We start from the raw sequence: 16,696 nt of genomic DNA, 5'->3' as shown, positions 1-16,696 counted from the left end.
TACAATTCAAATATATTTCTATGTCTTAAAAATAACATTTTATCTTCTACCAAATAGCTATAATAATATCATAATCTAACACTAACAAATGCCAAGGCAAAAATAATGATATAATATAGTGCTGGACAGTTCAGCTGAGCACACGATCCTCATATATAGTGTTATTGTAAGGCAGCCTGTTCTTTAGTGGGATATTTCATGGATGGTAACAGCCCTTTCATGTTCAAGCGGCATGCTGTGGTCTACCGTGAAACTCTTTTTGGTAAATGATATTATTTTCTGTTAATGACATAATAAATATCGGCATGAATATGAATTACGATGTAATTCCTTCAGCTATGTCTAAGTAATCTCAGATTTTCCTGGGAGGCGTATAAATATTGAGATCTCCCATCCAAAATACAAGGTTGTTTTTGAAAAGATCTCTAAGCTGGACACAAAATATTCACGTTGTCACCAGCTCAGCAAGATTTGCTGCTCTAATGTTGCCTTATGTAAACAGCACAGTGCGGTTCCCTATATATCACTAAGCTAGTATGTCTGTGTAAAAACCAAGTCTTTCCAAAAGTCTGTCTGTGGTTTTAATCCTGTGGTGTTGAATGGTACGTGATGGGTTACACATGCTGGAAGGGTCTAGGAAAATGAATGTATAATTAGCTTGAAGGGGGTATATGATAAATATAGATCTCTCCAACATCAACATGTTTGACTAAACCAGACACAAGACCATACTAATTACCATGGCATCTCAAGTACCCCATGTTTTCTTATGTGCTACCAAAGCAATAGGAGAGAGTCTACTGTAACACCTCATGCACAAAAGCCTGGGGTGGTCCTGTAATGAAGTAACTACCTTGGTTAACAAAACCCCAGAAGCAGCCAAGCACTTGGAACCTGCTTATAGCGTTAGTAGGTCTACTACATTAGAGGTAGATTATGTAGTGGCAGCCCCTATTAGACATGTGCAATTCGTTTCGGAACGAATACTAAACTTAACGAATTTTCCTGTTTTCGGTGTTCGTTACAATACGAATGCACGAAAAAAAATTCGAATATTTCCGAAAAAGAATACGAATACAAATATACAGTTAACGAATGCATTTGTTAAGTAACACATAATGAATAATGCATGTTAACGAATAACGAATGCATTCGTTATCAGTAAACCGAATGTAAGGAATGAATTCGATTTTTTTCATTGGGTTTACCTGAGGAAAACTTGCCTTCCTACACAGAGAAAACTGCAAAAAAAGGTGAAAACAACAAGAATCCTAAAGTAACACCTGCTATTTATAACAAAAGAGGATCAGCAAGTGAAAATAATGTGCATTTCGTTTAGTAACGAATGCTAAATTTAACGAATTTTACAGACATAACGAAAGATCCGAATTAACGAATGCATTCAATGTTATTAACGAATGCATCCGAAAACGAAAAAAAAAATTTGCGGATGCATCCGAAAACCGAATATGACGAATGCACAGCATTCCGAATATTCACAGAACCGAAAATTAAAAAAAAACGAAAACTAACAAAACGAAAAAAAAACGAAATTTTTGCTTCTGCACATGTCTAGCCCCTATGGTGATAAAAATACAACCTATTGTTTATAAAGTAGAAATGAAATAACTTTAAAACTGTACAACATCTTACAGAATGGGCAGACTTCTTAACGAACAGCCATTTAATTTTTCTTCTTTGAATTCAGAAACAGATTTGTCTATACAAAGTTGAAGTCTCTGTTTATAAATCTCTTACTCGGATAGTAAAACAACTGTATTAGAATTTTGATTGGTGTTGAAATTGGTGGTTGCTGTTGAAACTAGCCTAGAATTCAATTTTACATAGTAGACCAAAGAAATTTGAGCAAAGATATATTACAAGGTTTCTTGTATTTGCCTGAACTATTGATTTATTTAATCTTTTTAAACTATTAGTAACCGTCTTGAAGGGCTATTACAGTGTCCTCCAAATCTTCAAATAATGCTGGGACTGTAGAGAAAATAAAAAAAATGTGATACTCTCCTATCCTACTGCAGCTCTCCTTTGGTTCATTATGCTCCTGATAGGTTAGAGCAGGATGACTTGTAATACTTGCCCAGTTTGGGACATCGCTGAGGTCAGTGATTGGCTGGGTGGGCATGTCCTGCAGCAACCTATTGTCTCTAAACAGGCAAAAGAGACTGTTATCTGGGGAACAGAAAGGGCCAAACAGGAGCTGCAGTGGGACTTATGGGGGACCATGGGTAGTTAAGAATTTTCTCTTTTTTTTCTTTTCAGTTGCAGCAATTTATTAAAGGGTTACTCCTGCCCTAAGACATCTTATCCCCAATCCAAAGGATAGGGGATAAGATGTCTGATCGCGGGGGTCCCACCGCTGGGGACCCCTGCAATCTCTCATTCCGCACCCACCTTTTGTGAGCTCACCGCAGCACTGGAGGCTCCAAGTGTGAAGCGTTACGACTACGGGGCCGGAGTATCATGATGTCACGCCCCACCCCATCAATACAAGTCTATGGGAGTGGGCGTGATGGCCCCTTTAAGGATGTAGCTTGTAAAGTCATCCTCCAATAAAGAGATGAATGTAGTCCAGATCTTATAAAATGGGATGCTGGATAGCCACTGCAGTTTTTGAGAAAAATTTGAGAAGTGGATCCAGCAGAAAGAGGAAGTAGAAGTCCATTCTTCATATTTCCCTTTCTTTAAATACACTTATGGCTTTGGCTCAAAAACTGGAAAAAAAATCTGTGTTTAAACTCAAAATCTGTGTTCAAAAAGTGTTTTGTTTGCCTAAAAAAAAACTACATTTTGTTTTCCATTTTTGATAAAAAAAATTTTTCTACAGCAAATGCCATAAGGCATTTTGAGCTGTTTGCATCCCATCCATTGGATGGGATGCAAACAGCTCAAAAATATGCAACAAACATTCCAAAAATAGGACTATGTTGAGTAGTAAACAGCCAATAAAAGTGACATTGTGCTTACTTGTATGACAGTGAAGTTAGGGTTGTAAAGTGTTAGTGAGCATGTATTACCAGCAGTTTTTCTGAGTTCAACAGAACTCAGTAATTAAAAAAATGGCTTTTTATATACATCTTCCCTGGGATAAGTACCGTATATACTCGAGTATAGGCCGAGTTTTTCAGCACGATTTTTCGTGCTGAAAACACCCCCCTCGGCTTATACTCGAGTGAACTCCCCCACCCGCAGTGGTCTTCAACATGCGGACCTCCAGAGGTTTCAAAACTACAACTCCCAGCAAGCCCGGGCAGCCATCGGCTGTCCGGGCTTGCTGGGAGTTGTAGTTTTGAAACCTCCGGAGGTCCGCAGGTTGAAGACCACTGCGGCCTTCAACATCATCCAGCCCCCTCTCACCCCCTTTAGTTCTGAGTACTCACCTCCGCTCGGCGCTGGTCCGGTCCTGCAGGGCTGTCCGGTAAGGAGGTGGTCCGGTGAGGAGGTGGTCCGGGCTGCTATCTTCACCGGGGAGGCCTCTTCTAAGCGCTTCCGGCCCGGCCTCAGAATAGTCACGTTGCCTTGACAACGACGTAGATACGTCGCTGTCAAGGCAACGGCTCTATTCCGGGCCGGAAGCGCGGAGAAGAGGCGCCCCCGGTGAAGATAGCAGCCCGGACCACCTCCTCACCGGACCACCTCCTCACCGGACAGCCCTGCAGGACCGGACCAGCGCCGAGCGGAGGTGAGTACTCAGAACTAAAGGGGGTGAGAGGGGGCTGGATGATGTTGAAGGCCGCAGTGGTCTTCAACCTGCGGACCTCCGGAGGTTTCAAAACTACAACTCCCAGCAAGCCCGGACAGCCGATGGCTGCCCGGGCTTGCTGGGAGTTGTAGTTTTGAAACCTCTGGAGGTCCGCAGGTTGAAGACCACTGAGGGCGAATGATGAGAAGAGGATAATGAAGGGGGGGGGGGGGTGTGGGGATGATGAAGGGGGGTGGGGATGATGAAGGGGGGGGGGGTGTGGGATGATTACAAGGGGATGATGAAGGGGGGGGGTGTGGGATGATTACAAGGGGATGATGAAGGGGGGATGTGTGGGATGATAAGGGGATGTGTGGGATGATGACAAGGGGATGATGAAGGGGGGATGTGTGGGATGATGACAAGGGGATGATGAAGGGGGGATGTGTGGGATAAGGGGATGTGTGGGATGATGACAAGGGGATGATGAAGGGGGGATGTGTGGGATAAGGGGATGTGTGGGATGATGACAAGGGGATGATGAAGGGGGGATGTGTGGGATGATGACAAGGGGATGATGAAGGGGGGATGTGTGGGATGATAAGGGGATGTGTGGGATGATGACAAGGGGATGATGAAGGGGGGATGTGTGGGATGATGACAAGGGGATGATGAGGATGTTAATGACGGGTCTGGATGATGACAGGGGGGATGAGGTATTTCCCACCCTAGGCTTATACTCGAGTCAATAACTTTTCCTGGGATTTTGGGTTGAAATTAGGGGTCTCGGCTTATACTCGGGTCGGCTTATACTCGAGTATATACGGTATATTCTACACCACAGATTGTGGAGGAGTTTATAACCTTATATGCAAAATGCCTGTTGCCATATGCCTGTTGCCATATGGGTCTGGGGAGTCCGGGCCCTGATGTGTTCTTTGCTCATTTCTATAACATTTTTCAGGCAAGGTATATACTATAAGCGTTTTAGAACACCCCCCCCCCCCCCCCCAATCTAAGCAATGACAGCATATATTATCGTCACAACAATTCAACAAGGAACCAAGTATTTGTGGCAATTTACTTCCTTATTTCTTTAAAAAAATAAAAATAATTTTACTTAGAAGACTGCCATCAGACTGGGATACTTGGTTCTATCACTGGTTTATACTGACCGAATCAGTGTTTTCTTATAGAGCAAAGTGAGAGATGATACAACCAAAGTCTTATCCTTCATTGCCCATGCTAAAAGATTGGGCCGACTAGTTTGTCTTTTAATCAACAGACGCTGAGAAGAAATTGTATATGATAGATGGGAATTTATGTACTTGGTTTTCTAAGGAATGTATATGGGACAGTATCTTTGGCCTTTGACACCAATACATCAGGTCAGGATAGCCTCAATGGTTATGGAACACCTTGTAGTCACCTCACATCTGAATCTTTCCATTCTCGCAGTCACTCTCCATGACCATCAACACAATACCTCTCCTTTGGTTTCTTTGCTGGTGGTCCTGGCTTAGTTGGAAGAATGTTGATCACTAAGTGACTTTTAAAGTAAAAACTTATAAGTTTGAATTACTAAGTATTTCCCTTCCACCACGTGTTCCCTCCATAGTTTTTACTAAATTCCCTTTTTGGTGCAACCTCACTCTATCAAATATATGGGTGTTCATATAGTTTCAAGTGTTGATAATCTCTTTAACGTCATACTTCTTTTGAATAAAATGGAAAAGGAAGGTCCTTGGTCTATTACTTGAAAGTCTTTGTGATGAGGCGATCCTTTTAAATGTTGGAGATGTATCTTGATCAGCGTGTGTGTGTATACACACTGCTCAAAAAAATAAAGGGAACGCTAAGAGAACACATCCTAGATTATGAATGGAAATCAAATTTATCAACCCATGGAGGTCTGGATATGGAGTCACACTCAAAATATAAGTGGAAAACCACACTACAGGCTGATCCAACTTTGATGTAATGTCTGTAAAACAAGTCACAATGAGGCTCAGTAGTGTGTGTGGCCTCCAAGTACCCGTATAACCTCCCTACAACGCCTGGGCATGCTCCTGATGAGGGATGTCCTCCCATACCTGAACTTAAGCATCCCCCAACTCCTGGACAGTCTGTTGGTGGATGGAGGAGGACGTCCCAGATGTGCTCAATATGATTCAGGCCCGGGGAATGGGCGGGCCAGTCCATAGCATCAATGCCTTCCTCTTGCAGGAACTGCTGACAGACTCCAGTCAAATGAGGTCTAGCATTGTCTTGCATTAGGAAGAACCGAGGGCCAACCGCACCAGCATATGGTCTCACAAGGGGTCTGAGGATCTCATCTCGGTACCTCATGGCAGTCAGGCTACCTCTGGCAAACACATGGAGGGCTGTGCAGCCCCCAAACCCCCAAAAGAAAGGCCACCCCACACATTACTGACCCACCACCAAACCAGTCATGCTGGAGGATGTTGCAGACAGCAGAACGTTCTCCACAGCGTCTCCAGACTCTGTCACATGTGCTCAGTGTAAACTTGCTTTCATCTGTGAAGAGCACAGGGCACCAGTGGCGACTTTGCCAATCTTGGTGTTCTCTGGCAAATGACCCCCCACCTGTGGACATCGGACCCTCATGGAGTCTGTTTCTGACCGTTTGAGTGGACACATGCACATTTGTGGCATGCTGGAGGTCAATTTGCAGGGCTCTGGCAGTGCTCCTCCTGCTCCTCCTTGCACAAAGGCGGAGGCAGCTGTCCTGCTGCTGGGTTGTTGCCCTCCTACGGCCTCCTCCAGGTCTCCTGATGTGCTGGCCTTTCTCCTGGTAGTGCCTCCAACCTCTGGACACTACGCTGACAGACACCGCAAACCTTCTTGCCACAGTTCGCATTGATGTGCCATTCTGGATGAGCTGCACTACCTGAGCCCCTTGTGTGGGTTGTGGACTCCGTATCATGCTACCACTAGAGTGAAAGCACCGCCAGCATTCGAAAGTGACCAAAACATCTGCCAGGAAGCATAGGAACTGAGGAGTGGTCTGTGGTCACCACCTGCAGAACCACTCCTTTTATTGGGGTTGTCTTGCTAATTGCCTAAAATTTCCACCGGTTGTCTGTTCCATTTGTACAACATCATGTGAAATTGAGTGTCAATCAGTGTTGCTTCCTGACTGGACAGTGTGATTTCACAGAAGTGTGATTGAATTAGAGTTACATTGTGTTGTTTAAAGGGGTACTCCGCCCCTAGACATCTTATCCCCTATCCAAAGGATAGGGAATAAGATGTCAGATCGCCGCGGTGCCGCTGCTGGGGATTCCCGGGATCCCCGCTGCGGCACTGCGCTATCATTACAGCACAGAGTGAGTTCGCTCTGCACGTAATGATGCGCAATACAGGGGCCGGAGCATCGTTACGTCACGGCTCCGCCCCTTGTGACGTCACGGCCCACCCCTTTCAATACAAGTCTATGGGAGGGGGCGCGGCGGTCGTCACGCCCCCTGCCATAGACTTGCATTAAGGGGACGGGCCGTGATGTTACGAGGGGCGGAGCCATGACGTCACGTGGCTCTGTCCCCTGTATCGCCCGTCATTACGCACAGAGCGAACTCGCTCTGTGCTGTAAAGATGGCGGGTTGCCGCAGCGGCACATGTATATGTGTGTGTGTGTATGTATGTGTGTGTATATATATATATATATATATATATATATATATATATATATATATATATATATATATATTATAATATAATATAAAATTTGGTAGGAGTGTTCACTGATCAATCTATTTTAGACAACTATGTTCCATTTATACAACAGTAAAAGTATTTTCACTTGATGGAAAGGAGATAAGGTAATGGCATTTTCCTTCTTGCTACCTTCCCTCTATCGTGTCTGTCTTTACCTGTTTTAGTTTAGCTTACTTACACCCTGGGCTTCTTCTTTTTTTTTTTTGTACTCCGAGCAGTGGTCATTTCTCACTGGGAAGATAAAATACTGAAGTACCCTTCTTCATTAATGGAGGTGGCAGGAGGCTTTTAATGCATGGTGGCTCAGTGGGCAGAGCTGGGGTCCTACTAAAGAGTATGTGTGTTCTCCCTGCACTTGTGTGGGTTACCAATGGGATTTCTGGTTTCCTCTTACACTCCAAAAAGCATACTGGTAGGTTAATTTGCAGTCCCCAATGGGGACAGGGACTAATGTTATTCTGCATCACGTTACAGAGCTTGTCAGCACTAAATTGACCCTATATAAAGGAAGGATTACACACGCTATTGGATATTCCTCAAAGATTGCACAAGCAGTTAGCATGAGGCACTTTAGGCTACATTGCAAACACTGATGTATTTATTGATGGTACAGATGCATTATTCACATCAGGACCCTGGTGTCTAAGGGCACAGAGGCCACATATATGAATACACAAATTTTTTTTAAACAATACGTGGCAGGTAGGTCCCTGTTGCATATTTCTTATTGGCGCTCAGAAACTTTGGGTACAATGTGATATTTTTAATACCAATGTCTACTTATGTGGAGTTACCTTTTAGACCTCATTTGACACCAGGGCCTGGATGTGACTGCTTCCTCTGCCCTGCATCATCATAATGAAGGCTAGCAGTACCGTATCACAATTGGTTAGTTTTCTCTCTATTCGGAGATTAGCTTTAGAAACAAAAGAACTATCTTTGCTTAAAGGGGTCTCCGCCCCTAGACATCTTATCCCCAATCCAAAAGGAGAAGGGATAAGATGTCTGATCTCGGGGGTCCTACCGCTGGGACCCCCGCGATCTCTGCTGCTGCACCCCAGTCATCCGGTGCAGGGAGCAAACTTCTCTCTGTGCCAGATGACTACCAATGCGGTACCAGAGGCACGTGACGTCACAGCCATGCCCCCCTCGTGACATCACACCCTCCCTCTCTATACAAGTATACACACCCCGTCCCATAGACTTGCATTGAGGGAGTGTGGCGTGATGTCACAAGGAGGCATGACCATAACGTCAAGAGCCTCTAGCGCTGCAGCTGGAATTCTAAATGAATGCCAAGAGCTGAAGGGAGATCACAGGGGGTCCCAGCAGCGGAACCCTTGTGATCATACATCTTATACCCTATTCTTTGGATAGGAGATAAGATGTCTAGGGGCAGAGTACCCCTTTAAGGCTTGTGTTGCACAGGCCTAATATGGCCGCACTTTTGTACCTGTATTACTGCTGCAAGTCCCAACCGGACTACCCAAACTGACAGTTGTCCATTTGGGTTATCAGACCTGCGGTCAGGCTGGGTTTAGCAGTGGTATTATTCTGTCTGTGTAAAACTTCCCTTAAACTGTAATGTGTTCCAAGGGTCTATGGTCTGAGGACTCCTCTAACTTTTCTTTAGACTATTTGGAAATAGCTGTGGTAGACCTTTAAATATAAGTTTTATAATATGCAGAGGAATAAGCAGTAATAGTATTTTACCTCTTCAAAGACTTCTTCTTACAAACGATTGAAGCTTTTAAGAAAAAAAGAATGGAAGGAACCACAGTCCTAAAAAAGACAACTTTCCCTTCCACCTGCCAACACAAAAAAAAAGCCACTAATAAAACAGAGAAGCCTTGTGTAGTGATGAGGGTGGGTTACAGGACAATGAGAACTAGCAATGCATAAGATAAACTGAGGTAATCACTTCATGCCTTGCAATTTTGATTTTGTTTAGTTAAAAAACCTCAGACAAGCCTCCTGGTAAACCCTCGGCTGTGTTTACAGAAACACCAGACCCAGGCATCTTGGAATGCTCCACTCAACATGTACAGAACTTTTGGAATGTGGATAAGACAGACTCAATAAATTCAGCTTCCAAGTATTACACCTTTAAAAACCATAGGCAGAATGTGTAAATAGGTGGGGCACGTAAAATCCATTAAAGGAGAATTCTATCAACCTGGTTAGGCTAAAAGCAATATCCTTTCTCATTCTGTAAATATTATATGATACAAAGACTCGAAACTGCAGGGGAAATGGTCATACGTTTTCTCATAAGTGTTGCTTCAACGTGCACTAATATTTGGGTTTGTGTAACATTTTCAATTTCTTTCCCCCCCTCCCAAGAGATAAAGGGATATATTAGAAAAAGTGTATAAAGAATTAATACATTGATGCACCTGCAGCTCCAGGCCTCTACCTGAAAATAGGTCCAGTCCCGGACGGGGAAAAAAATCAGGTGTGCATGTAATGTCACAGTGGTCTATTTTATTGAATAAAAACACAAAGCAGAGGCGCTCCCTGTGGAGGATTACACGTTCTAATGCCAGACAGGGACGGGGGTCAAGATGGTCTCTTACCCGCTTACACAACAATGGTTAGCAGGTATTGAACAATGGAGGATTCTTTGTTGTCCGTCTGCAGCCTTCCCATGTAAACTTGTGCAATCCAGTGAACTTCGTAGGTGGCAGGGAATTCTATGGCGCTGATTGGGACATAGACAATTCAGGTGGGTAGGTTCAGGTAATAAGCTTTATTCAGTCAAGATGCAACGCATTTCACTGCGCAAGCGCAGCTTCCTGAGGAAGCTGCGCTTGCTCAGTGAAATGCGTTGCATCTTGGCTGAATAATGCTTTTTACCTGAACCTACCCACCTGAATTCTCTGTCCTGGTCAGCGCCATAGAATTCCCTGCCACCTATTTTATTGAATGACTGGCCCTGCAGCACTGAGTGGTCTGTTCTTTGCAGAAATGCTCACAAACTCCAGTCCCTTGGATGCAGGGGCTGACTGGTGCAACGTGTAGGTCCAGTGTACTCTGCTGACCGCAGTCACTGACTTAACTGGGAGGGAGATAGTCTGGGGCTGCATTGGGGCATCTGGTCACCCACCTGCTGTAGTAAACTTCCATCACAGTCTCAAAATTTCCTTAGGTAAAGGACCTTCCACCCATTGTCCAAAATCCAACTTAGTGCAACGATTGCATCCACCCCCCCCCCCCCCCCAACTACTAATAAAGTATTATGTAGAATTCATATTACCTATTTTTAAAGTAAAAATTTGGCTGAAGGGGGGAGTTTTAAGGGGTATTCCAATCTTAGCTTATTCCCCTAGTTATAGGATAGGGGATATCAAGCTGATCGCTGGGAGTGTGACAGCATGCAACGCCAACGCAAAGCAGAGAACCTGGCAGCTGGGACTTCTGACGAAAGCAGAATCAGTATACCACGTGCCTGTGATACTTGATTGTTATTTTGGATCCAGAGGAAGCCTTTTATTTCCCAAGCTTCTGTTACTACTTTGCTGTGGCTCCAATGCAAGGAGGCAGCAGTGTCTGCCTGTGCAGCTTGCTCTAACATAATATCGGTTTACATTTTGTTTGGTCTGTTTTTTTGAGGGGGGTGGGTGCTGATTTAGCACCTCACCAGGGGCACAAGATATGCTACTGTTGAAGGTGAATGGGTACCTTTTACACATTCTACTGTATAAAAAAGAAGTGGGTAAGCCTATTTGATTTGCTGATATTGTCAGGCTATGATTACACAATGGAATTTCAGTGCGACTTCATCATGGACATTCCATGGGATTCTGCTGCACTGTTCACATGGCAGAATTTTAGAAATTCAGATTCCTGTGACCACAGAAAGAATAGTCATGCCTATTCTTTATGCGGGGTCCGATATGAGACGGTGCATTTTTTAGCGGTCCTAGTGCTAGCATGTTCTGCCAGTGCTTCGCTGTCGGTGGAATGTCCGCATGGAAATTTTCCGTGCGAACACTTCACCGTGTGAACATAGCCAAAGCCTGCAAATTTCTTAAGAACATGCAGCCACAAGTCGCTTCAACCTAAAAAAAAGAAACACATAAAAAGCATAATAAATGCTTTACATCAAAGAAGAGAACTTCTACCATTGCAGTTATTTTAGGTGAAACGCTTAAGCCCCTTTCACATAATTGAATAATGTTACACAAGATTAGATTGCTGTTCCCAGTGCATTAAATTCATACTTTTATAAATGCCTTCAGTTTCTTACAGTCTTGCTGACCCTAGCTATTGCCAAAAACATGATTGATGGACCCTTACAGAACAATATGTCCAGGACAGAAGTATCATTTATCTAAATTGTGCGGCTCTAACAATAGAAAGGCTGCCAAATTAGCCACCAGTAGGGAGTAAGAGTGAAGGCAACAGACCGGGTCTACTAAGAACTTTCAAAGAAGGTTACATTACACCCCTACTATACAGTGGAGCCTGGAATAGTCATCAAGCCCAAGCATTATCTAATCTCTGGCCACATAGCATTTAATACATCTAATCTAGGTAATAATTATAATTTACAGCATGAATATTTGGAAACTAGAATAATCAGGTAAAACTAAAAATGAAATATGGACTTAACAGAAACAAAGGCTGTTACATTTCAATTTCATTGTAGAGCTCATTTATGTTCAGAGTAAACAGAGACTCTAATATCCTTATTGTAGTAATAATGGTAACTGTACATGGTAGATTGTCAAAACCTGAAATGTCAATATAGACCGTTCTCTAGTAACTGTTTGACAGACACAGACTGATTGCAGATATATGGGGAAAAAGTTCACCAAGAAAGTTTTTAAGGGATTATCCAGCATTCTAAAATCAATGTCCTATCATCAGGGTAAGCCATCAATATTAGATTGCGGGGGGGTCTGACTCCCAACACCCCCACTGATCAGCTGTTTGAAGTGACCATGGTGCGGTTATTAGTCTCAGCGGTGCAAAGTATTGCAGCATTGACCCTTCTAATAGTACAACGATACAAGGATGATCTGCAATAAACACTGAAGAGCCTGCTGTATGAATGTAATGGCCCCTTTAAACACCCCTTGATCTGTGGGTGCCTGGAGTTGGACCCCAGCTGATCTAATAATGATGGCTTATCTTGAGGATAAGCCATCTATTGCAGTAGATGTCAATGCTTGGAAAGTTGTTTGTACCAAATAGTGCACCTCCTCAATAATAGCCAAGGCAGAGGTTGAGCTATAATTTGACATTTGTTTGTGTCATTTTGTATTTGGGTCTTTGGCTTGATGACAACTGGATGACATCAGAATAAATTGTATGTGATGTTGTGTTAGTTTGCTCCAGGTTTTCCACTTTTTCTCCACACTTCAAAAAAAAATAAAATAAATAAATAAACATTTTAAAGAAGTTATGCAGGATTTTAAAAAACTTAGCTAATTTCTTCCAAAAACAACACAACACCTATCCTCAGGTTTTGTGTGTTATTGCAGCTTGGGTCTATTCACTTCCATGGAACTGAGCTGCAATACCACAGACAACCTGAGAACAGTCGAGGTGCTGATTTGATTAAATCAGCCCTGTTTTTATAATCCTGGATAACCCTTTTAAGGCTGCATTCACACCTCGTTTTTGCAGTACGGTTGCCGGATCTGGCTGGGGGAGGGGCAAACCGGGCGCTCCTGTACCCCAGCCGGACCAGTGCTGAAATCAATTTACTTTAATGAGCAGACCGGAGTCAAACGGTGACTCCAGTCTGCTCATTTTTGACCCGTATGCGGTTTCCTGATTGGACCTAAAACTATAGTATACTATGGTTTTAGGTCCAGTCACAAAACTGGATACGAGTCAAAAATGAGCTGACCGGAGTCACCGGTCGGCTCAATAAAGTAAATGGATTTCAGCACTGGTCCGGCTGGGGTACGGGAGAGCCCGGTTTGCCCCTCCCCCAGCCGGATCTGGCAACCGCAACTTAAAAACGAGGTGTGAATGCAGCCTAATATATGGTAGCAGACATGTCGCAAAAAGACAAACCATTATTATAAATTTCACATGGTAGGTAGTGTCCACAAGACATCATGGACAGGGCCATTAGAGTGTTCCCAACACATGGCAATATGTAAGTAAAGCCCTTCAGTGTATATTGCTAAGGAATAGATTGATTGTGTAAAGGAAATAGAAATAAAAAAATATACTGCACATTAACTCACTTGAGTAAAGGAGCCATCCTCGTTGCACTCTGGGATGAAAACGGCTTCCTGTGGCTTCTTTGCTTGTTCCAAGGCCTGTGTTCTTTCTTGCCGACACTTGCTCTGTCCAGCATCTTGGGGGGAGGAAATTTGGTAGAATAATAACTAGTTTTTCATTCTGAGAATTTGTTTGAAGGCTCAAGTAAAAAATTGTGTGTTTTTTTTTTTTTGTTTGTTTCTACCCCCCCTCCCCCCCCCCCCCCCTCCTAATTTCAGGATTAAACTATATGATCAAGGCTGTTGATCCTGCTTGCACTTTACATTGATAATTAGGCAGCAAAAAGAACTAAAGCTACACTCGATAAATTAATCCATTTCCCCTGTATACCTAGTAGGACTGAATTTTGTCTTCTATTGCATTTATTTATTGTTTGGCACACAGGGTCGTGTGTAACACAGTTACCTCGGTATTTAGTCCCTATCATTGTGGGCTGCACAGTTTTTTTTCTTTTTGCTGCACCCGATAAATAAATCAACCTAACAATCTAATGTGGTTAAGGGCAGTTTTCTGACAGCAAATGTTGGGGTGACATGAATGCCAATCCACTGTTTAACCCCTAGAAAAAATCCTGAAGTCATCACTAGTAGAGGATGGTCCCCCATATTTTTAAGACCATGTTTAAGAGCTGAACATTTTGGATTTATGAAACATATCTAAATAAATGTAAGGAAATTATTTCAATAAATGGCATAGGATTTTCTAGATCAAGCAGAGAAAACAACTATGGAATCCTTTTTGTAATTTGCATATCCTTAAAAAAAAAACAAAAAAAAAAAAACATCCTAGCACAAGACTGAAATGAATATTAGTCTATGGGTTAAAAGGAAAGCGTTTGCAGACCTTACAGGGCTGTGGGCCTTGGCTATAAGAATCACATAAGCAGTGGTGGAGATTATTGTTTAAGTCAATAGAAAGAACAAAAAAAAAAAAATGCTGCTGGAATAAAAATAATAAAAACCTTGATTGGCTTCCGCTGCTCCTCCAATGCCGCAGAAATCAGTCTCCCATCCTCCGGCACCAGTACTCTGGATTTTGGTGCCCAACATGTCACACAGCTAATCATCAGTGACAGCGATGTCCCACTTCAGACGGTGATAGGTTGAGCAGCAGGAACATTTAACAGGCCTGGCCTTCTCCTTTGTGCCTGGGTCTGTTATATCACACTGCCGCTCATCCTACAACCTGCCATGGCGAGACATTGCTGCGGACGACGATTAGCTGAGGTAAGTCAAAGTAAATTGTTTTGTTTCAGCAGCCCGCCATATAGGAGAAATGGTGACTATGGTCAGCTCTTTTATGGACCGTATCCGTTTTTTGTTGCTGGACTGAAAACCGTAATCTGCTGCAGTTTGGAATTCGAAAACCTGTGCAGGTATAATGGATGATTGGAGGAAAGTGATATTTGGTGAATAATCACCAATATGTGTAAAAATATGAATGAATGCGTTCTCGGTGTAGAGGGCCTGTTATTTTTGCTAGGGGTTGTATTTGTTGAAGAAGAGGACAGTAAATTGTTTTCCTCCCCAGTGAAAAAAGCATGGAGGATGAGAAAGATGGTTAATGTTCAAATGAGCATACCGCCAATGACTACCTTATGCATATATACAGAGAGCAGAGCCAGAAGCAAGCAGCCCGGAACATTGTGTAGTGGCTGTGCTGGTGTTCTCACACAATTTGCCCCATGTGTTACGGCGCAATCACAGGCAGAAGCAATCAAGGCTGTTCTGCTCATTATGCTTCTCATGGCAGTGCTGCTTTTGCCAACCTAGTGCTTAAAGGAGTTCTCCAACTGAAATCTTTTATCCCCCGCTGTGCCCGGGCTGTAAAACTATACATAATAATAAACTTTCACTTACCTGCCTACGATCCCCCGTTGTTCCGATGTCGCCGCCCGTGCTCCGGTCCCTGTCAGCTTCCTCTTCCTGCGGGTCGGTGACTTCACTCTGCGCTCAGCCTATCAGCGGCCGCGACGGGACATTGCTGCGGCCGCTGATAGGCTGAGCGCAGAGTGAAGTCACTGACCCGCAGGAAGTGGAAGAGACCGGGACCGGAGAACAGGACGGCGATATCGGAACAATGGGGGATCGTAGGCAGGCAAGTGAAAGTTTATTATGTATAGTTTTACAACCCAGGCACAGCGGGGGTTAAAAGTTTTAGCTTAGAGAACTCCTTTAACACAATATTGAGTGGCATTGTACAGTATTGGGGTCCGGAGTTACACTTTGGGTTTAGGGTAGAGGTTAGCTTCAGGTTAGTGTTTGTTTCCCGATAAAGTTTATGTTTACGGTGCAGGCTAAGGTTTGTTTGGGGTTAGGAGTAGTAAACAGTCACCCCCAATCCTATACACTTGGGGAAGATGGCCATAGATTACTTCTGCTTGTGATGATGTCAGAACAAACCGGCCAGGAGTGTGTGTGTGTGTGTGTGTGTGTGTGTGTGTGTGCGTGCGCGCGCGCGCTCTCTAACGACTGCACGCGCTCTCTAACGACTGCACAGTAGTGAGCAGGACCGATTTTCAGATGGGGCTATTTATGTGCCACAACTCTATTAAAGAGATGAACTGCATTAACCCAGGATGGCCACTACACAATACGGTGCGGTCTGCTTCCAACTAGAGGTGGGTGTCAGTACCCTACCAATTTCCTATTGATGACCTATCCTGAAGAGAGACACCCCAATAATCTGATCATTTTATCCTGGAAACCTCCTTTAGGGTACATTCACACAAGTAGAGGACATTGACCTCTATTCCACAGCTTAAACCTGCAGCGGTAATCCGCTCATGTGAACATACTCTTAAACAAAATTCAGATCATACAGAACACCTGATGATAATTATAGTATACAGAAATATACAGACATCCTCCACCAGCGATTCCTTTTATCTTTTCAGGATTATTGTTCTGATGGGGAAGAAATATTGTGAAAAAAAGAAAAGTTTAAGGATATTTTGGTTTCTTGACTTTGACGACTTTTTGCTTACTTAAACCTTATAATAGTTGGAGGATCTTT

At 43.5% G+C, this 16,696-nt stretch overlaps 1 protein-coding gene across 6 annotated transcripts in view; it reads right to left on the bottom strand.

The window, feature by feature from the left end:
- Nucleotides 1–16,696, bottom strand: part of SMOC1 (SPARC related modular calcium binding 1) — a 215,875-nt gene that overhangs the window by 106,605 nt on the left and 92,574 nt on the right. For all 6 annotated transcript variants that reach the window (XM_056547181.1, XM_056547180.1, XM_056547182.1 and 3 more), the window contains exon 3: nucleotides 13,645–13,757. In XM_056547181.1, coding sequence (XP_056403156.1) covers nucleotides 13,645–13,757 — 113 coding nt within the window. The remainder of the gene's footprint in view (nucleotides 1–13,644; nucleotides 13,758–16,696) is intronic.

Source organism: Hyla sarda, chromosome 11 (genome assembly GCF_029499605.1).
Source record: "Hyla sarda isolate aHylSar1 chromosome 11, aHylSar1.hap1, whole genome shotgun sequence".
In the NCBI taxonomy this organism is placed as follows: domain Eukaryota; kingdom Metazoa; phylum Chordata; class Amphibia; order Anura; family Hylidae; genus Hyla; species Hyla sarda.
The sequence above is the reverse complement of the archived record's forward strand: the minus strand, read 5'-3'. Positions and strand labels throughout refer to the sequence as shown.